Genomic DNA, 23,184 nt, shown 5'->3' on the forward strand with positions numbered 1-23,184 from the left:
CAAGTTTACTTTTATACGGGGTAGTTTTATAGTTTTATGTGTACAAAAAATACATTACGTGATGAAAGTGGTCCATTGTTTTCCGGTTGTTACGCCCTCAAGCTTCCTTGATTTCATAAATCTGGCCCACCACCATATTGTCCAAGTGAAAGCATAAATTAATTACGGAGAATTACCTCTTTCAGTATAAACAAAGTCTCCCTTTTACTAACTCGTAACAAAGTTTTATACTGTAAATCTTTATTTACTAGTTTTATTATCCATTAGTTAAAAGATCATTTTTATTCTATTATTAAACTTATTTTAATTTTAATTTATCAATCACTATGTGAGATTTGAGAAGTAAGATATAGAATTATTATTTATTCACTCTATTTGTTTATTTTTCCTCAAATAAAAGATTATTTCGATTCACACAAATAATTAATAGATGACGCATGTCATAATCCTAAAATGTTTAGATGATTATTAGGTTGAAATATTAAGAGAAAATATCATTCTTTTAAGACAAATAAAAATATAAATATAGACATGTAATAAATGAATTAGTATATGAATACTTGATTTTGTTCAACTCAATAGTGAAAGCTAGACTCTTATATCATCTTCGGCATTAACAAAATAAAGTTGAGGGGATGATTCTCACACACACTTTTTTGATCCTCACACACCTATTTTAACCTTTTACTCTTTTAATAATACTCAATTGGTGTGTGAGGATCAAAAAGTGTGTGTGAGAATCATCCCCCTAAAGTTGATGTTAAATTAATGATTAATGAATTATTAGTAATTAGTAATTAAATTTTTTTGGTATACCTACTAAACCATGACGTGTTGTTTTTTGTTTATGTGTGTAGTAGACTTCATACTTGATAGTGTAGTTGTAACTTGTAACGTCTAAGGAGTGTCGGTGGCTCAACTAACCCCATTATTTTTCATTTTGAACTTTCCTATAATCACAAAACAACCCCCTCTATTTCCACCCAAAAATAAATTCACTAATAATTCAAGTACTTATGTAACTAATATTTTTTTTTGGTTGGCGAGAAAACTCTCGTATGAACGAGCACATTGGCTCCCCCATATAAAGTAAAACATCGGGTACTCAAGCCCTCCAAGTACGAGACCTGGCACCGGGTGAATTGTGCATTATGCGCACCCTCTAGTCACACTCCCTTTTTGAACAATTTGGCATAGCCAATAATTGAATCCGGATTGTGTGCTTCATTGGACAACTCGGTGGCCACTCAGGCAAACCTGCGTTGTTGTAACTAATATTTTTTACTTTGAGAAAAAAATAGCGTATTTCGTAGGATCACATGATAGATTTAGTATTGACGTTCTGACATTTTTTATAAGACATTTCAAGTTATAATTTCACTAGATATACATTTTGAATTGATTAAAAAACTGACAATGCCATAACTTAATTAGACCTCTTATATTAGAGGAAGATTACTTATTCTTACTTGATAATTTAAAGATGAAAAACTTATTGTAATTTTTTTTGTTTTTTGTTTTTGAAAAGCACAAAAACTCATCGATTTACTTGTTTACTTCATTATTTTAGCAAAATATGTAATTTAAAGTCGGTTTAGATTAGAGCAAATATATTTGATACTTGTTGTTAATGTTTTCTTGTATTTATAACTTTGAAATTTTCTTAAATGTTAAAATATGCATTTAATACTCATTAAACCAATCTAACGATCAAATGTTTATGTGTGTATCAATAACATATTTTATTTAAAAAATATTAAGTTCATTAAAGACGCACGAGGGTATACGTTAGCAAACTTTTTTAAATTAATAGTACTTAATATTCTTCGATTGTAATTGTATTTTAAATATACATAAGTGTAATATTGTAATTTATTTTATTATCATGTATGATCAAATTATTCGGCTATAAACAATTTATTTGAAAAATGTATATAACAATATATATATTGTTCAAATTAAATGATTACACTTAAGACAAAATTTAATTTTATATTTTTTTATAAAAAAGTATATGTGATGTAATTAAATGTTGTTTAATGTAATAATTGAATAATTTAACAATAGAGTTACATATGATACAATACAACAATAATAACCTATATTAAAAATATAACATTAAATTTTGTCTCATACGTAATTTGACATTAAATGTTAAACACATGTTTTCAAATTATTTTAATTACATAAGACAACATTTATTTATTCCAATACTAAAAATTTGGTCTTCAAACTTTTAAAATTTTTATTTCAATAACAAGATGCTCGGAATTATTTGTTTTACATAAATATAATATATATATACGAGGTATTAATCATCACAAGTACTGTAAATAAAGTATGTTTACACCCCTTAATTTTGCAAAAAAAAAAAATCTTAGTCTAAAATGTCTATATATGAATAAAAAAGTAATGCGACAAATAATAATTATATATTAGGTACAAATATAATTTGTATTCTCGTAATAATTTCATAATCTCATAATGTCATATAACGGAAAGTTATAGGGTTGTTATATAGACAATAAGATCAAGGGCTTCATGTGCAATTGCAATTGACCCATGTGAACCACTGCCAACAGTTTCCTTCACAAATACGTATACATACATACATAATACATATACATATAGATCTCACCTTTTCTCTCTTATATGTAATCAAGACACAACCTGCATTTTGGGTTGTGTTACAATTCTCTTCTTTCAAATAAAGAAGGCTGCTTTTCTTTTCTTTCTCGATTAAAGAGAGATAGATAAGATTAGGAGCAAGTTTTCTTGATTCCATTTAAATTATATATAATTAATAATTAATTATTATCCTTTTATGTTGTACTATCAGTAGCTACATCTATTTATCTATTTATTGGATATAATTTGATAATTGAAATAGTTTTTTGGGTGGATCTGATTTAAGAAAAAAATGGGAATAGATCCGAGACAAATAGTTGCAGGTGTGCTTACAGTCACCATGTTCCTCATGCTTGGTAACATGGTCAAACGTCAACACTTTGATGCTCCAATTTCTCATCATGTAATGCTTCTTTTATCTACTCTTTTATCTTTATTTAGTAGTTTTTACTTTAATTGTCATGATTAATGCTTAATTTATGATTTCATTACCTATAGTTACTTTATGTTTTAGTTTTTTAGTGGAATTTTGAAATGGGTCAGTGTGTTCAAGTCATTAAAACCCTGAACCCATAATTGTTTTTTCTAACATGATTGATTTTGTTTTTATGATAGGATGGGGTGTTTGTGAATTGGGATAGCTTGTTAAAACTGTTTATCTGTTTATCGTGTTTTTAATGTGTTACATAAGTAGTTTTTAGTGTTTGGATAGAGGTTGGGAGTTGCTGATTCCAATTAATCTACCTCTTTAATCCTTTGTTAAATTTGTTAATCTGTTAATTTGTCTCTACTTATTTTTTATAACTGCAACTAGTGGCGGAACCAGAAAAGTTTTTCACCGTGGAAAAATTTTTTTTTAACGCGTTCACATTCACTGTAATTTTTTTTTTCCTTCTATTATTTCATGAAAATCCAACTTTTTGGGTCATGGGCTTTTGGGCAGGGCGCAAAATCCAGAGGCTTTTGGGGGCAAAATCAAATTTTAAACCCGAAAATTTGAAATTCATTGGGGGGCAAAATCAAACATCCAAATTTATAACACCTAAAATTTCAAATCCACTTGGGGCAGGTGCCACCCCCTGCCCCTACATAGTTCCGACCATCTGTCTGCAAGTACACTTGATAAGACATCGCGAACACTTTAACTGATGTACCTTTCATATAGGTGAACCGTGCTGGATTGACCCAAAGTTTTGACGAAAAGGATTCGGATAGAAGCGTTGCAGTCGATGGTGACAGTTCTTGGAAGGCAGAATCTGCTGGTCTCAAACCTTGTTGGTCAAAGTCAATTTTGGGTTAGTGCCACATAGGCTACAACTAATCCATTATGTTATTTCACATCATGTATACATCCTTAACTTGATTTGTATTTAATTTGGTAAGCAGAAGAACCGGATGAGACTAAAGGATACGTCACTTTCTCATTAACCAATGGACCCGAATACCATGTCTCCCAGGTATAGCATTTAATTTGATTCTCTTTACAAACAAATTGTACCGATTTTGACATAATTGAGTTAATGAAGTATGTTGAAAATGTACCATTCTTTAGTTATAACTGTATGGATTCAAGTTTAGACTTTTTTTATTGTTGCTATAAAATGTATTTACACCTTGCAGTATGTTTTTTATTTCCAAATCACGAACTGCAAACGTCCGTTTTAGGTTATGTTTTTAATTATAAAAATGGTGATTGTTACTTCAGATTGCTGATGCAGTAGTAGTAGCGAGATACCTAAAGGCGACACTTGTTGTTCCCGACATTAGAGGAAGCCAACCTGGCGATCGGAGGTTAGTCTTTTGCTTCAATTAACATTTGCATTTTTGCTGTAGATATAAGTTTATGCTGGTAGTATAAATGTATAATGTATAATTTGTTGGGGATGTTTAGAGTAATATAAATAAGATACTCCCTTTGTAGTTAGAGGTAAAACTGTAAAGTAAACAAAAAATACAATATCATAATGACATTTCATAAACTGTGTATTTTTTGTCTGTGGATTATTAAATTGGGATGGAGAGAGTAATCAGTTGTAACAAAACGCCCGGAGATAGCGTTTGGAGTAAAGTTGTAAGGATCAGATAACAGTTTTAAAAGTAATTGGAAAATTCTAAAAAAATTAAGGGATTTACATTTGTCTGTCTTATTCTTGTTTGTTTCCTCAAAACAAAATGTTACTTTATATGGCTTTATTAATTGATGTTTAAAGTCAAAATACACGTGATTAATCGATTTGGTATATGTTCTAGGAACTTTGGAGATATTTATGACATCGAGAAGTTTGTTAGTAGCTTAGACGGAGTAGTGAAAGTAGTAAAAAGTCAACCATCCGAGTTATCATCAAAGAATCTTGCTGTTTTAAGAATCCCTAATCGTTTGACCGAAGACTACATTGTGGAAAATATCGTACCTGTTTTCAAAAGCAAGGGAAACGTACGACTAGCAACTTATTTCCCATCTGTGAACATGAAAAAGGGTAAAGATGAACAAGAGGAGAAAGTTACAGTCGGATGTTTGGCGATGTTTGGAACACTTGAGCTACAACCGGAGATTCGTGAAGTGGTTGACTCGATGGTTGACCGGCTCAAAACGTTGAGCCAGAAGTCAGACGGTCAGTTTGTAGCAGTTGACGTAAGGCTCGATATGTTGAACCATAAGGGTTGTCAAGGTTCTAAAAAATGCTATGGCCCACAAGAGATTGCGTTGTTTTTGAGGAAGATCGGATTTAGTAAGAACAGCGCTGTTTATTTGACACAATCTCGGTGGGATAGCCAACTTGATACCATGAAAGACCTCTTCCCAAAAACGTACACGAAGGTAACAGATTACTTGCTGATTTTGAAAAGTACGATAAATTAGATATATGATGCCTTATATAAATATTAGATTAGATAGATATTACAATTACATGGTTTTTGGGGCGAAAATGAAGTATTATAAAAAAGGAGTCTTCATAGTTATGTTAAGAATTAGTTACTGGCTTTCATAAGTAGTAGTAGTGTAGTTTACTGATAGGGTGATAGATATTTACATGTTCATGTACCTTTTTTTTAGCGAAAAAATCATATATATTAATAAAAAGATCTGAAGTTGATGTACTAATATTAAATACAAATGTGTCAGCATTAACTGCACAATCACAAGATGACATCTAGAACACCTAGCATCATGTTATTAAGAATCTCACTCCATTGTTGGCTATTAGTAAATTAAAAATCTACAAGTTGATGTATTTTGTTACTTTGTTATATGAAAATTTTAAACAATAAATGTCAGCACTACTTGCACGCTAAATAAAGGACACCAAACCTTGATTTTTTTACGAAAGTAAAGATTAATTAAATTTAATTATGAAACTTATTACAGGAAGGGATTATGCCAATGGAGAAGAAGCAAAAGTTTTTGGGATCAGATGCTTCTGAGTACGAAAAGGTGATAGATTTCTACGTATGTTCAGAGAGCGATGTATTTGTACCAGCAATATCTGGTTTATTTTATGCAAACGTAGCCGGTAAAAGAATAGGTTTAGGGAAGACTCAGATACTTGTTCCTGATGACGATGCTTCAGCTTCGTCTGCTGCTGGGAACTACATTTCTCGTTATGTATCAAAGAAGAACCACATGGCGTACTCCTGTTTCTGCTAGCTAGCTTTCCATTTAATAGTATGGAATAAAAGTATGGTACCATAGTTTGATCAAGACTGTTTTTGTTATATTCGTTTTGATATATTTATAAAAGTATAGCAACAGGCAGTGATTGGTGTGTTGTAAAACAGTGTGGTCAAGTTTTGTATTGTTCTGAATTTAGGTGTAATACAATGAGTAAAAAACATATATAACCACAAGACATACACCAACAAATAAGTAGATACATTGCCCATACTAGGATGAATAGAGTGAAAGTGATATGGAAGGCATATATTGGAGTACCATAAAGAGAGCGAAGGTCACTGATGATTAACTATGGTCCAAACTAGACCCTACCTGACCCGCTCATTTTGCCAGGCCTAATTTATATAAACGACGTAAACTAGACCGTAACTAGTACTAAAATGTAATAAATACTCCATATTAGTGTTGGCCCATCTTCTGTATATAAAAAAGGGATTATCACCAAAATGACCAAATATTTTGGTCCCCTTGCACCAGAGCCCAAAAAAAAAAAAAAAAACTGACAAAATGCCCTCGCAAGGCGCAAGGTACCTTGCGACCATGCGTATTTGCGTCTTTTCTAAAAAATTACGGTTAAATGACATTTTTCAACCTGTCACTCGACACTTTCATCCGACTTCGCAAACACGCAAATAAAGTCACACAGGCGATTCGCAACAACGCAAGCACAAACGCAAACCCTCTTCCATTATTACTACCAGATTCTCCTCCTTCATCATCTCCACCACCACCTAACCCCTCTTGCTACCACCGTGACTTCTTATACTAGCCTACAAGGGTTTTCACGAAGTATTAGGGTTTTCACGCAAAAGAAATCGGGTTTTCACGAAGTAATCAAGCAAATAATCAAGGAATCAACCTTGCAACGATGGCGAGCACCCAGGTTAGTGATTACTTTGTTGTTTATGTGTGTGTTATCTGTTTATTTTGGCTTCGATGCGAATTGTATAAATGTGCACACCAACTGCTCGATGAAATGTCTGTTCGAGGTGTATTTGTGTTTAACGAAGTACAACCGTTGTTTTATGACATGCAACTGTATTTTGGGTTATATGTTCGAGTGAAACATACATTAACTGCTCGTAAAATTATGGAAATTGACTGGACGCAAGACCTAGTTTGCGTGCTTGCGTACCCAAAGCTAGTGGACGCAAGGTTATCTTTACGTCCTTGCGTGTTCCCAGAAGATTGTCTTTGCGTCCTTGCGATTGTCAATTAAACGGACGCAAGTTTTATCTTGCGTTCTTGCGTCCTGTTACTTTCTGCTGATTTTATTGTTACTTATGCAGGGATTTGTGGAAGGAAAGTTAACGATGAAGAATAAGTTGAGCGTTATAGGGGATGTGAAGAAGGTCATGACTGAGAATCAAATTAAAAAGTTTAAAGAAACGTGTTTCGGTCCATGGTTAGATCTAGAATACTTTGGTAATGATCCCGGGCTTGTACATTGCATGCCCCAACGGAAGAGTGTGCGGCCGGATAGACTAGATAATGTTAAGTACCCCGATGAGCATGAGGATATATGGTTTCATTTCCAGAACAATTTTTCGATTAGATTTGGTCGCCGTGAATTTTGTCTTGCTACGGGTTTTTTGTTTAGTAGCCGGACGGACATGGCGCATTACATCCCGAAGAATTATGACGTCCAGACCGCACCTATTAGACGACGTTTATTTAAGGGTTTTAAAGATTCTCAAAATGTTTTGATTAGTGATGTTGAAAAGATGCTTTTAAAATCTGATCACAGCCGTATTAGTGACGATGATGTGGTGCGATTAGCAATTATCTTGATTGTAGAGAGAGGTTTTATGGGTAAACAATGGATCCATGTTGTGAATAAAAAGTTTTTATGGCTAGTCGAAGAGTTATCGCGTGTTAATCAGTACCCTTGGGGGTCTCGTATTTGGGAGCCAACTTACGAAGCGGTTAGTGAAGGGTTTGTTATTCGTGAAAGCCAATTAGAGAGTGGAAAGGCGTACACTTTGGCGGGATTTATGTGGGCATTCAAGGTAAATGGTTGAATATTTATTGTTTAATGTTAATATTTAAGATGTAACATAAATTGTTTTTTATTTGCAGATTTGGATTCTCGAGTCTTACCGTCGTACCATTAAACCGTTTGCAAAAAAGACTGACAAGAATGGAGTACCGAGGACTCTTTTTTGGAAGTGTTCATCTGCCGAGTCATTTGGAATGTCTGAATACCTTAAACTCCTAGATATTCAGGTTAGTTACATTTTAAAAATGTTAGCCTATCCTAAATTGTTGCATAGTTTATGTAATGACCCGCCAAAATCGCTATTGACGCAGTACGTTATTCACCGGTTTCATTGCGAGGTATTGACCTCTATATGATACGTTTTGTAAACATTGCATTCTTTTGAGAAGACACACCATAAATGAATATCTAAATCCAAGGCTTTCGACATCTGATGATTTCTACATATAGACAATCACCGTAAATAATAGTTTACAATAATACATCCATTGATAATACAGTCAAAATAAGATACATGGTGATGATTTTGTGAATGCAAAGTTTTCTCTAATAAAGCATGTATGACTCCATGCACATAGCTTGTATAACGTATAAGCAAACAGCGGAAGACTTCTAGAGACCTGAGAATAAACAAGCTAAAAAGTGTCAACACAAAGGTTGGTGAGTTCATAGTTTTAATATTGCGCATAATCTGTATATAAAGGTGGATCACAAGATTTCAGTTGTTTCATCCAGAAACGTTTATCAAAATATTCTACAAGATTGAGCACCCTGGTAACTAAACTTTAACGTATATATAATAAGTACCCCTGTTTTAACATACATGCAACCAACATGTACAATACACGCAAACCAACGTGTACTAACCTCAAATAGCATACGTCTGTTTTATAGTTCAGGCTAGGGTTTCTATACCTGGAACAGACGGGGATGTCAAGCCCTATGGATCCATATACCACTATTCGCGCCCACCAGTTCTTATAACCGGCAGTTACTAGTTACCAAAGCTAAAGGATTTTCGGTTCAAACTCAGTGTAGAATTTAGTATGTACTTGTATCCATTGTGTTTAAAATAAAGTACATGTATTCTCAACCCAAAAATATATATTGCAAAAGCAATTAAAAAGGGAGCAAATGAAACTCACCTGACAACTTCAGAAATAAATCACAGAGATGTGACCGAATATCGGAATGCAAGTAACCGTAGACCTCAACCTAGAGAACATATGTTGGTCAATAAGTGTCTAATAAGCTAGGTCGGTCCATAGGGTAAGTATAGTCCTATTGCTCAAGTCCGACTCATAAATTTAGCAAAGTTTAGCAAAAGTCAACAGAAGTCAAAGTAAGTCAAATGTAAGTCAAACGCAAGTCAAACACAGTCAACATGGTCAAAACAAATAAACAATCTCATAATATTACCCAAGTTGGTCAAATAATCAAACATAAGCCAAACTTAGGTTATCTATTTTTACTTAGAAAAAAATATTATTTACATATATGTATTTTTTAGGTATTTTGCAGCTGATTCCGGGTCCCACCAACTTTGATATAATATCTTAGGTCGTGACCATTGGAAAGTATATCATCCCACCTTTCTATAGACAGTTTATTTGATGAAAACGGAGTTACGGTTTGAAAGTTATGGCCTCGCGAAAACAGCCTTCCGAAACATAAACTGCTGATAAAATGTAAACTGCTGATAAAATGCTGTGTTCAAAATCAGCAACGATTACCCATTTTCACGCTTGTTTTAAACCTGTTTAGACTTAACAAAATCATACATATAATATATCGTTTTAAAGCATGTCGTAAATACTTTCAATACCAATTAATAGTTTTTATCCAGACTTAACTGATTTCAACTTACGAGTTCGCAAATTAGACCCAAGATTCATTTTTGACATTTTACCAAAACTAAAAGTCAGCCCCAACATCCTGTTTTCAGGCTCGTTTTAAACTAGTTTTGACTCGACAAAATCATACATATCTTATATCATTTTGAAGCATCTCATATCTACTTTCTGACCCAATTAATAGCTTTCGCCATAACTTAATCATTTATAATTTACGAGCCTACAAAGTGAGCACGAGAGTCTTTTTGACACTTTCACTAAAATAATAAAAATGTTCCATTGACAACTCAAATTCCAAACCATAATACTTGAGCATGTAAAAATCATGTCATAAGTTTAAAAATGATATTTTAGACGTGTTACATACCTTTGATCCTCAAAATTTCGCATATTGGTCAAAGTAGACGCGTATGACTCAAATGGGTCATAAATACCCATTTTGATCAAAACATGCCAAAAATCATTTTTAAAACATTATAAACTTCAAACTTACTTAAATTGATATATCGGACGTGTCCTCGGTGCTCGTTACCCATTTTGACACTTTTTGGCTTAAACGGGTTAAATGTTCAAACGGACGGTTTAAATTACATGGTTTATACATATACAAAATTACCACTTTAGAGCACCCCACACTATATGAAATAGTTAATATAAGTGTATTAAGTTCATACAAAAAGTTTCAAGTCTCAAGTATTGGTCATATTTTTTATAACCCGAAACATTTGCAAAAACACGAGTTTAAAACAAGGTTTACAGCAGCAACTTCTGTGATTTTTAGAAAAATCATCGCAACTCCAAATCAGTCACCGCCAATTGGAGATGCGGCGTTTTTAAGTGGAGAATCTATCCAATTTTTCGTATAGTCTGATTTGTCCCAGAAAAGCCCCAGTTACAGAATACGTTAAACTATGTTCGTGCAGTTTTCAGAAATCAAACAGCATTTTTATTAACATGTACCAAACTTTGAACGAGCGTAAAAGTCTAAAGAAAATTCGAATCGACCTGATTCTTGAGTCTAATATCAGTGGTTTTTCAAGTCCAACAACCCTATGAACTTATATTATCAGTTATATGTCATTTAGCATGCCAAAAACGTTCACCTTTAATCATACAAAAACATAACTTCAATCGTTCATAACTTAAGTTCTATAAATCGAAAAGATATGATATCTAAACGAAAAGTTAATAATTTTTCAAGCTCTTTTCAAATATTATCATGCCAAAAACAGATTGTAAACACAACTTTTCCAGATTAGCAATATCAAATACGAATTTTCAAACCAAAATCAATTAATCACAATTTTTGATCTAGAAATAGAAATCGCGCAATATCTATATGAAAAATTAACTACTCTTCGATAGCAATTCAATTATGAACTTTGATTAACTGTATTTAACATGTAAGAATGAGTTCATATCAGTTCAAAAATGGGATTTCATTATAACTACTCAAATGATCAATTAAACACCATTTCATTTGTAAATATTCAAGGACTTGAGCACTAGACACTATATCTACCCTAATATGTATCAAAAACATGAAAACTCAAAAATTAGAGTTTTTAAAACTTACCCTAATCAAGAAATTATTGGTATAGATGTGTAGAGCTCTTCGAGAGGAGTCCGAATATGTAAACGATTTTATGATCAAGTGATTTCTTGAAGGTGTTTTTGAGGAAGGAAGATCGATGAAGATGATGAATAGTAGATGGGTGTTCTTAAGAGAAAAATTGTGTACGTGGTTGTTTGATGAAATGAATCTGATATAGATAGATAATATAGATAAGATAGAGTCACGGATAAATATCTATCTCAATAATAGATATCACGGGTATAGATATATCATGGGTGTAATATTAAATAAACACGGGTTATAAATTTTTGTAGTCACGGGTTTAATAGTAAGGAAATATAGATATAATATATAGTCAAGGGTAATTAACAATGGCATTTACGGGTATCCCTAAAATATATATATTAGATATTTATTAGATTTTTATCCGTTATCTAAAACCCAATGTATTTTGCCTTAACATGTTTCTGTGATTGATAAATTTTATATTTAAAAAAAAATACATCTATGTATATTGTTCGAAACCTTTTATATTTAATTCCAGTCAATTATTAAGATTATGTTTAAATATCACTATAATATTTAAATTATATGATAGAGTAATTATAATGTTTATAAGTCATGTGTTACGTAAATTATGGGAGTAGTTGGCAAGTGGGTTACGAATTTTTATATCCATTATATACTATAAAATATTATAATAATAAACTGAATTATTAGTTTGAATTATTAAACCGAATTATTAATTTGAATTATTAATTCATTTATTAGTTTGAATTATTAGTGTATAAAACTATATATCTAGAAACGTTCGTATAATACGCGTATAAATACTTGTTGAATAAAAATATAAGTATCATCATCCTATTTAATTAAAATGATTTTCAAAACTCAATTGTTATATAACCTAATTATTAAAATTAATAATCATACATTTTGTTGTCTTAAAATATATTTTTTTTTTCGTTTTCACTAACCGTAGTGTTTTCAAAAAAAAAGTAACCAATATTAATAGTAGTATATTATATAAAAAAATTTACATATAAAATTGTAGATTTTAAGTAACGGCTGTTATGTTTTTTTCACGGAAAGTTAACGGAAAAAGTCGGGTTATTACAGTACCTACCCCTTAAAGAAAATTTCGTCCCGAAATTTTGGTTAGTGCGATTAAACGGCGTTTAGGAAAACAAGTGAGGATAGAAATGTTTGTCTTGACGTAGTAAGATCGAGCATGTTGTAGTTAAGTATGAAAGTTGGGTAAAACGAGATCATATTCCTTTGGTGACGAATACCTTCGAATAAACTGCTCGGAGTGCAAGTATGATATGACAAAGATGGGAAGGAAATCAAGTGTGACCTCAAATGATGTCACGTATAAAGTCAGAGTATATTCAGATGTCAGCAGAGAAAATAAATGAGTCATGTAACATGATACGTGGTGAAGGTAAGGTTGATCAAGCATTACCACCATCACGTTCCATTAGAAACTTCCGCATGACTTACCGTAATATAACCATGTTGATCGGGCGTCATTATATTACACTAACTCATGCTTCCATTCCAACACTACTCCAAAATATTTATGGATATAAAACAAGTGTCATTTTCCAGAATTTATAAATCGAAATGATTTCAAAAAGGTGTGTACTAAAAATAGTACGAGAATATAATATTTAATTTAATTAATAATATTGAAAGGGTAATGACGTAAGAATGTCTTTGAAACTATTGAGAATCTTCGTGAGTCGGATAAGACTTCTTCCGATTTACAATTCGAGATGTCGGGAGTTTCTGAATCGAAGCACATAAGCACAAAATATAACACATATGATATCTATAAAAATATATAAGTAATAACTCACATAGGAATGTCGGGAATTTCGAAAGTCCTGAATGACACTTCCTGGTTTTTCACTAACCGGGGTGTTGAAAATGACTTGAGCAGGAGAAGGCTTGTAATCAAAAGGAGAAATACTTTCTCACCGATAGTAATAATAATATTATATTAATGTCAGAATATGCACATAATCACGTATAAGTGTAACGACACGGTTATAGACTAGACCACTAATGTATCCAAACAGTCCAGTTCAGACACACTAATGCACCTAACTCCCTACAACCAACGCTCTGATACCACTTGTAACGACCCGCCAAAATCGCTATTGACGCAGTACGTTATTCACCGGTTTCATTGCGAGGTATTGACCTCTATATGATACGTTTTGTAAACATTGCATTCTTTTGAGAAGACACACCATAAATGAATATCTAAATCCAAGGCTTTCGACATCTGATGATTTCTACATATAGACAATCACCGTAAATAATAGTTTACAATAATACATCCATTGACAATACAGTCAAAATAAGATACATGGTGATGATTTTGTGAATGCAAAGTTTTCTCTAATAAAGCATGTATGACTCCATGCACATAGCTTGTATAACGTATAAGCAAACAGCGGAAGACTTCTAGAGACCTGAGAATAAACAAGCTAAAAAGTGTCAACACAAAGGTTGGTGAGTTCATAGTTTTAATATTGCGCATAATCTGTATATAAAGGTGGATCACAAGATTTCAGTTGTTTCATCCAGAAACGTTTATCAAAATATTCTACAAGATTGAGCACCCTGGTAACTAAACTTTAACGTATATATAATAAGTACCCCTGTTTTAACATACATGCAACCAACATGTACAATACACGCAAACCAACGTGTACTAACCTCAAATAGCATACGTCTGTTTTATAGTTCAGGCTAGGGTTTCTATACCTGGAACAGACGGGGATGTCAAGCCCTATGGATCCATATACCACTATTCGCGCCCACCAGTTCTTATAACCGGCAGTTACTAGTTACCAAAGCTAAAGGATTTTCGGTTCAAACTCAGTGTAGAATTTAGTATGTACTTGTATCCATTGTGTTTAAAATAAAGTACATGTATTCTCAACCCAAAAATATATATTGCAAAAGCAATTAAAAAGGGAGCAAATGAAACTCACCTGACAACTTCAGAAATAAATCACAGAGATGTGACCGAATATCGGAATGCAAGTAACCGTAGACCTCAACCTAGAGAACATATGTTGGTCAATAAGTGTCTAATAAGCTAGGTCGGTCCATAGGGTAAGTATAGTCCTATTGCTCAAGTCCGACTCATAAATTTAGCAAAGTTTAGCAAAAGTCAACAGAAGTCAAAGTAAGTCAAATGTAAGTGAAACGCAAGTCAAACACAGTCAACATGGTCAAAACAAATAAACAATCTCATAATATTACCCAAGTTGGTCAAATAATCAAACATAAGCCAAACTTAGGTTATCTATTTTTCCTTAGAAAAAAATATTATTTACATATATGTATTTTTTAGGTATTTTGCAGCTGATTCCGGGTCCCACCAACTTTGATATAATATCTTAGGTCGTGACCATTGGAAAGTATATCATCCCACATTTCTATAGACAGTTTATTTGACGAAAACGGAGTTACGGTTTGAAAGTTATGGCCTCGCGAAAACAGCCTTCCGAAACATAAACTGCTGATAAAATGTAAACTGCTGATAAAATGCTAAGTGTTCAAAATCAGCAACGATTACCCATTTTCACGCTTGTTTTAAACCTGTTTAGACTTAACAAAATCATACATATAATATATCGTTTTAAAGAATGTCGTAAATACTTTCAATACCAATTAATAGTTTTTATCCAGACTTAACTGATTTCAACTTACGAGTTCGCAAATTAGACCCAAGATTCATTTTTGACATTTTACCAAAACTAAAAGTCAGCCCCAACATCCTGTTTTCAGGCTCGTTTTAAACTAGTTTTGACTCGACAAAATCATACATATCTTATATCATTTTGAAGCATCTCATATCTACTTTCTGACTCAATTAATAGCTTTCGCCATAACTTAATCATTTATAATTTACGAGCCTACAAAGTGAGCCCGAGAGTCTTTTTGACACTTTCACTAAAATAATAAAAATGTTCCATTGACAACTCAAATTCCAAACCATAATACTTGAGCATGTAAAAATCATGTCATAAGTTTAAAAATGATATTTTAGACGTGTTACATACCTTTGATCCTCAAAATTTCGCATATTGGTCAAAGTAGACGCGTATGACTCAAATGGGTCATAAATACCCATTTTGATCAAAACATGCCAAAAATCATTTTTAAAACATTATAAACTTCAAACTTACTTAAATTGATATATCGGACGTGTCCTCGGTGCTCGTTACCCATTTTGACACTTTTTGGCTTAAACAGGTTAAATGTTCAAACGGACGGTTTAAATTACATGGTTTATACATATACAAAATTACCACTTTAGAGCACCCCACACTATATGAAATAGTTAATATAAGTGTATTAAGTTCATACAAAAAGTTTCAAGTCTCAAGTATTGGTCATATTTTTTATAACCCGAAACATTTGCAAAAACACGAGTTTAAAACAAGGTTTACAGCAGCAACTTCTGTGATTTTTAGAAAAATCATCGCAACTCCAAATCAGTCACCGCCAATTGGAGATGCGGCATTTTTAAGTGGAGAATCTATCCAATTTTTCGTATAATCTGATTTGTCCTAGAAAAGCCCCAGTTACAGAATACGTTAAACTATATTCGTGTAGTTTTCAGAAATCAAACAGCATTTTTATTAACATGTACCAAACTTTGAACGAGCGTAAAAGTCTAAAGAAAATTCGAATCGACCTGATTCTTGAGTCTAATATCAGTGGTTTTTCAAGTCCAACAACCCTATGAACTTATATTATCATTTATATGTCATTTAGCATGCCAAAAACGTTCACCTTTAATCATACAAAAACATAACTTCAATCGTTCATAATTTAAGTTCTATAAATCGAAAAGATATGATATCTAAACGAAAAGTTAATAATTTTTCAAGATCTTTTCAAATATTATCATGCCAAAAACAGATTGTAAAAACAACTTTTCCAGATTAGCAATATCAAATACGAATTTTCAAACCAAAATCAATTAATCACAATTTTTGATCTAGAAATCGAAATCGCGCAATATCTATATGAAAAATTAACTACTCTTCGATAGCAATTCAATTATGAACTTTGATTAACTGTATTTAACATGTAAGAATGAGTTCATATCAGTTCAAAAATGGGATTTCATTATAACTACTCAAATGATCAATTAAACACCATTTCATTTGTAAATATTCAAGGACTTGAGCACTAGACACTATATCTACCCTAATATGTATCAAAAACATGAAAACTCAAAAATTAGAGTTTTTAAAACTTACCCTAATCAAGAAATTATTGGTATAGATGTGTAGAGCTCTTCGAGAGGAGTCCGAATATGTAAACGATTTTATGATCAAGTGATTTCTTGAAGGTGTTTTTGAGGAAGGAAGATTGATGAAGATGATGAATAGTAGATGGGTGTTCTTAAGAGAAAAATTGTGTACGTGGTTGTTTGATGAAATGAATCTGATATAGATAGATAATATAGATAAGATAGAGTCACGGGTAAATATCTATCTCAATAATAGATATCACGGGTATAGATATATCATGGGTGTAATATTAAATAAACACGGGTTATAAATTTTTGTAGTCACGGGTTTAATAGTAAGGAAATATAGATATAATATATAGTCAAGGGTAATTAACAATGGCATTTACGGGTATCCCTAAAATATATATATTAGATATTTATTAGATTTTTATCCGTTATCTAAAACTCATTGTATTTTGCCTTAACATGTTTCTGTGATTGATAAATTTTATATTTAAAAAAAAATACATCTATGTATATTGTTCGAAACCTTTTATATTTAATTCCAGTCAATTATTAAGATTATGTTTAAATATCACTATAATATTTAAATTATATGATAGAGTAATTATAATGTTTATAAGTCATGTGTTACGTAAATTATGGGAGTAGTTGGCAAGTGGGTTACGAATTTTTATATCCATTATATACTATAAAATATTATAATAATAAATTGAATTATTAGTTTGAATTATTAAACCGAATTATTAATTTGAATTATTAATTCATTTATTAGTTTGAATTATTAGTGTATAAAACTATATATCTAGAAACGTTCGTATAATACGCGTATAAATACTTGTTGAATAAAAATATAAGTATCATCACCCTATTTAATTAAAATGATTTTCAAAACTCAATTGTTATATAACCTAATTATTAAAATTAATAATCATACATTTTGTTGTCTTAAAATATATATTTTTTTTCGTTTTCACTAACCGTAGTGTTTTCAAAAAAAAAAGTAACCAATATTAATAGTAGTATATTATATAAAAAATTACATATAAAATTGTAGATTTTAAGTAACGGCTGTTATGTTTTTTTCACGGAAAGTTAACGGAAAAAGTCGGGTTATTACAGTTTATCTGTTATCTGGTTACAGACAGGTTCTGGAATCGGCGCAAGGCATGCCTTACGTCCTTGCGTGTGTTTTTTTAAGTGGACGCAAGGTGATTCTTGCGTCATTGCGCGTGGACGCAAGAGGTGGAGCTTGCGTCCTTGCGTGTGGTCGCAAGGCGTACAGAGACGCAAGCTTTTCTTTGCGTCTTTGCGTATTCGTTTCTGCTAATATTCTTATTTGATAATTAAATAATTAATTGTAGGATGAGTGTCCCAAGAAAAAGAGACCTTTACGTGGTCTGCAGCCAATTGAAACAGAAAAGAGTTGTCAATGGTGGATTCAGAGTGATGTGTACTTTCGAGGAGGAAAGGTACCAGAAGATGAGATTGAGGATGAGGTGCAAGAAGATGAAGTTGATCCAGTTGATCCAGTTGTTGATGGGTCCCAGCACACACCCCGTGTGCATTCAACAGAATATGTTCATACAGAGGGCCCTCACGATGTACACAATTTACATCGTATGTTAGAGTTGTTGACAAAGCGGATGGACAAACAAGAGAAAGAGTTAATTGATTGCAAACAACTTGTTATGCAACACGAAAAACTTTTATCGCAACAACAACAAAAATATCAGGTAGATTGAATTGAATTGATTTATTTATTATTTTTGGTATTAATTGAATATTGATATTGATTTATCCCATTGATTTATTATCTATCTATCTTCTTTATTGTGTTTAGGATGATGATACGTCTTTCAATCGATCTTTGTCTGATAATGAGATTGAAAGGCCTTCTCCAATGCACATTCGACGTGGAATCAGAGAAAGAAAGCCAACTGGTGTATTAAGGTCCCCATTCACAACACCTGGGTACAGAAAACCCATTGAGAAGGTACATTTCAGCAAATTTAAAAGGTTGCATGTTAAATTATTGCAGTAAACAATGGCTAAATAATGGTGTTTTCTGTGACTGTTTCGGACGCAAGACATACCTTGCGTCCTTGCGTGTCGCAAGGGTGTTCTTGCGTCCTGGCGAGTAGGCACGCAAGGATGTTCTTGCGTCCTTGCGTCGGCTTGTCGTAAGGTTGAGTTTGCGTCCTTGCGGATATCTGTTTACTAAATTATCATTTGTTTTTTACTCAGTTGTCAAAAGATTTGGTTGAGAAAGTGGAAAGCATGAATGTTGTACGGTTAGGGACTGAAGAAGATCAAGGACAACAACAAATTAATCAGGATGTGGTACCCCTGGACACAGATGCAGCAGCAGAGGTGAGTTTTTCTGGCGCAAGCAAACATTTGCGTCCTTGCGTCTGCTTTCCTATAGGCGCAAGTCTGTTCTTGCATCCTTGCGTCTCGATGGTTCCACACACGCAAGAGATTGTTTGCGTCCTTGCGTCTGTTTGTATTAATTTAAATTAACCTTATTTGTTGAATTATTGTAGGTAAGTGTTGATAAGCAGCCTGTTAAAGTGAATAAGAGAAAAAGAAAGGAACAAGACTGGGCTACTGAGGAAGAAATTTGGGGGATGATTGACAGGTTTATAAATGATCAAGGAACTCTCCAACCACTGCCACCTAATACCTGGAGAGATGGTAGAAAGCATGCAGACCCAGCAAAAGATCCAAAGACAATGATTGAGAGCAAGCAAGAGACGCGTTGCATGTTCATCTTTCAAAATGAACAATTCATTTTTATAAATCAAGACTTTTGGCTTCGATTACTGGGATTAAGACATTCTGGTTATTTGGATAACTTGGTAAGCTTGTTATTCTTTTGTTAATTTTATATATTTTTATACAATTTATTTTATACTAAGGTCACACTGTATATTAACTTGTTATATTTATAGCACATTGATGGCTAGGCTACATTTCTTTTGAGATATCGTCAGAGATTTCTCCCCCGAGCCAGTCAATTTTATGCCACTCCTCAGTTTCCAGCTGAGGTACTTAAAGCAAGTTCTCGATGGACTATTATGCCACTGGGATTCCTGAACATGTTTGAGAGGTTCAACACTTATTTTGACAATACTCAGAAGGAGGTGGGCACACAGGAAGAATCTACAACAGATGGAGAGGGAATTATTGGCCATAATCCTCCAGATTACATGTACTTAATTGGATTTGGAGATGGCAGTGTTGACCTATATCCATCTTGGGCTGACTGTGATCAGGTAAACACTAGTATATATACAGCATTTGTGTTTCTGGAACAGACGCAAGGACAGTTTTGCGTCCTTGCGTCTTTGTTACTGGACGCAAGTTTCTCCTTGCGTCCTTGCGTCTACTAGTCGCTAGGATAATCTTGCGACCTTGCGTTTGTTTTAGGTTTTCGCAAGGTTTATCTTGCGTCCTTGCGTCATTTTTACCGGACGCATATTTCCCCTTGCGTCCCTGCGTCTCCGGGTCGCAAGGTTAACCTTGCGACCTTGCGTATATTTTTGGACCTTCGCAAGGATTATCTTGCGTCCTTGCATCTGTTGTTTTGTTTTATCCTGTCTGTCTGGTCTGTTATAGGTCTTGATCCCAGTACATTTTTATGACGAAGAACATTTCCTGCTGCTTCAGTTGAAGTTAGAAGAAATGAAGGTTTTTGTGTACGACAGTTTACCCGGATGTGTCAGTTCACAAAAACTTGACGCAGTTTTCAAGATTTTGGGTGACAACTTGCCAGTGTACTTGAAGGCGATTGACTATTTTAACAAGATGCAAGACTCCCAAATTGTCGGATACTATGAAAATAAAGAGAGTGTGGAGTTGATGATTGAGCATGGTCCCATTGTGCCAATGCAGACTGGTGGTCAGGGTGATTGTGGGGTTTGGGTGTGCATACACATGGAGAGGATTATTTATGGAAGGGAGGAGGTTGACAACCTTGGAGATCCTAAAAAGGCTGCAGAGCAGTATAGAAACAGAATGGCAAGGACGTTCTTCCGTGCCCGTTTTGATACACAAGAACCGCCGCCACCAACTCCACCATCAGAGATTCAGGTTGATTGATACATTGTAGCTAGTAGGTTGCTGGCCTGTATGTAAATTTTGTGTAAATAGGCAAATTGTATTTGCAACAGTTTTATTTGACTTTACACGCAAGGACGCAAGGCTATGCTTGCGTACGCAAGCATAGCTTTGCGTCCTTGCGTGTGTATATTTTTGGCCGTCTTTTGTACGCAAGCAAAATATTGCGTCCTTGCGTGTGCAGATTTTTGTCTATCTTGCGTACGCAAGCAACAACTTGCGTACGCAAGCAACATCTTGCGTACGCAAGAAACATCTTGCGTACGCAAGCGTAGCCTTGCGTAGCCTTGCGTATTCAATAGAGGTGGCATATTCCAGAATAAATCTTGCTTTTCTTCTTCATATTGAGCTTCTTCGTCTTCGTCTCCGTCTTTTTCTCCATCTGAATCACTAGATGCCACAACAAATATCTCAAACGGGTGGTCTCCTCTTTAATTTTACATACGTTTTCAACACCATAGTTAAACATATCAAACTCTTCAGTGTTTGGAGGTGGCATTTCAGGCTCTTCCGCTTCTAAATTAAGAAGGTTTGGTTCAGTGACTTGTGTTGAGTGTGTTTCTGGGTCTGGTTGTGATTGGAGTGTTTCTGGGTTTCGTTTTGGTTGGTGTGTTTCTTGGTTTCGTTGTGGTACGTGTGTTTCTGCGTTTCGTTATGGTAGATTCATTCGTACTTTCTCAACAACATAAATATCAATCGGAGCATTTACAATTGCATATTGTAAGAACTCTTGAAAGTCTTCATAATCATCTGTAATATCAAAAACATGGTTATTATAAATGTATCTCGTTGAAACAGGTGAATTGGGTGGCATTTGTATTTTTTTAAGAACATTTTTTAATAATATTCTCTGATTCATTGATTTTATAGGTGCAACAGGTAGTTTTAGCCGAATTCTAAAACAATCTAGGGGTAAATACATGGGAATGTTGTTAATAAACTCAAAAGAACCCCCACAACATATATGAACAACAAATTTATCTTCATTAACACAATTCATAAATACTTAGGTAGTGCAAAAAAATGCTTGAAAATGTACTTTGTGTAGCCAATAATCACTGAAATTCTTTGGGAATGAGTTGTGAGGAAATGATAAATTACAAGTTTCAGGGACATTCTTTATATAGGATCAAAATTCTATCCATGAAAATCTAGAAAATCTAATGAAATCTTATCCTGAAAATCCTATCCTGATAAGATAAAGGCGCAAGGACGCAAGGAAGCTTGCATACTTACGCCAGTCTGTACGCAAGGTACCTTGCGCCTTGCGAGGGCATTTTGTCAAAAAAAATTTTTTTTTTGGGCTCTGGTGCAAGGGGACCAAAAGATTTGGGCATTTTGGTGATAACCCCTATAAAAAATGAAACAAACCCAACTTAACCATTTTTTCAACGCTAGCACAATCTTAATATGGAGTACTTCGTAATGCATACTATTAAGTACTCCGTAATTACTATTTTAAGGTCGGCACTGTACCAAATAGTAAAAACACAAAACTTACTCATAAATTGGGCGAGGGCTGCGCGAACACAAGCCCTCACTGGCACAAATTATGATGTAGGCTCGACCTCTTGGGCCGACCTTAGGGCATCACCCCTTCAAGGTGCAATGAAGGTCACTGACCTAAGCTATAGGCATTCTTGATCAGCTATTGTGACAACCCGGAAATTTTTGACCAAATTTAAACTTTATCTTTAAATAATTTAACGTTTCCGACACGATAAGCAAAGTCTATGAAGTTGATCCCTTTTACCCTTTACATTTTTGGGCTGAGAATACATGCAAATGCTTTAATAACTGTTTTACAATAATTATAAATTGTGAGTTTCATTTATCCCTTTTTAATTGCTTTTGCAATATATATTTTTGGGCTGAGAATACATGCACTTTATTTTAAACGCAATGGATACAAGTACATACTAAATTCTACACTGAGTTTGAACCGAAAATCCCTTAGCTTTGGTAACTGTTAACTGCCAGTTATAAGAACTGGTGGGCGCGAGTAGTAGTATATGGATCCATAGGGCTTGATATCCCCGTCCG

At 33.5% G+C, this 23,184-nt stretch overlaps 2 protein-coding genes and 1 non-coding gene across 3 annotated transcripts; 2 read left to right on the top strand and 1 right to left on the bottom strand.

The window, feature by feature from the left end:
* Window positions 1-2,738: 2,738 nt before the first annotated feature.
* LOC139903966 (protein MANNAN SYNTHESIS-RELATED 1-like) lies at window positions 2,739-6,464 on the top strand. Its single transcript, XM_071885894.1, has 6 exons — window positions 2,739-3,031; window positions 3,794-3,923; window positions 4,015-4,085; window positions 4,334-4,419; window positions 4,879-5,446; window positions 5,996-6,464. The coding sequence occupies exons 1-6, from the start codon at window positions 2,921-2,923 to the stop codon at window positions 6,272-6,274; spliced, it is 1,245 nt and encodes a 414-aa protein (XP_071741995.1). The 5' UTR covers window positions 2,739-2,920; the 3' UTR covers window positions 6,275-6,464.
* A 1,450-nt stretch (window positions 6,465-7,914) lies between these two features.
* LOC139842966 (uncharacterized) lies at window positions 7,915-21,279 on the top strand. Its single transcript, XM_071833061.1, has 9 exons — window positions 7,915-8,310; window positions 8,381-8,527; window positions 18,168-18,332; window positions 18,384-18,755; window positions 18,863-19,015; window positions 19,267-19,392; window positions 19,566-19,880; window positions 19,989-20,297; window positions 20,641-21,279. The coding sequence occupies exons 1-9, from the start codon at window positions 7,915-7,917 to the stop codon at window positions 21,121-21,123; spliced, it is 2,466 nt and encodes an 821-aa protein (XP_071689162.1). The 3' UTR covers window positions 21,124-21,279.
* Window positions 21,280-22,653: 1,374 nt separating this feature from the next.
* On the bottom strand, window positions 22,654-22,813 carry LOC139846319 (U1 spliceosomal RNA). The gene has a single exon (XR_011759041.1). It is a non-coding gene; the product is annotated as a U1 spliceosomal RNA (small nuclear RNA).
* Window positions 22,814-23,184: the final 371 nt, after the last annotated feature.

Source organism: Rutidosis leptorrhynchoides, chromosome 4, assembly GCF_046630445.1.
Source record: "Rutidosis leptorrhynchoides isolate AG116_Rl617_1_P2 chromosome 4, CSIRO_AGI_Rlap_v1, whole genome shotgun sequence".
Lineage (NCBI taxonomy): Eukaryota > Viridiplantae > Streptophyta > Magnoliopsida > Asterales > Asteraceae > Rutidosis > Rutidosis leptorrhynchoides.

Bases quoted from the DNA above. Each gene is read 5' to 3' on its own strand.
- LOC139903966 (XM_071885894.1), top strand. From the start codon at position 2,921: ATGGGAATAGATCCGAGACAAATAGTTGCAGGTGTGCTTACAGTCACC. The intron at 3,032-3,793 runs GTAATGCTTCTT...CCTTTCATATAG, and splicing joins ATGCTCCAATTTCTCATCAT to GTGAACCGTGCTGGATTGAC. The intron at 4,086-4,333 runs GTATAGCATTTA...TTGTTACTTCAG, and splicing joins CCGAATACCATGTCTCCCAG to ATTGCTGATGCAGTAGTAGT.
- LOC139842966 (XM_071833061.1), top strand. From the start codon at position 7,915: ATGGCGCATTACATCCCGAAGAATTATGACGTCCAGACCGCACCTATT. The intron at 8,528-18,167 runs GTTAGTTACATT...GGTTACAGACAG, and splicing joins TTAAACTCCTAGATATTCAG to GTTCTGGAATCGGCGCAAGG. The intron at 19,393-19,565 runs GTGAGTTTTTCT...GAATTATTGTAG, and splicing joins ACACAGATGCAGCAGCAGAG to GTAAGTGTTGATAAGCAGCC.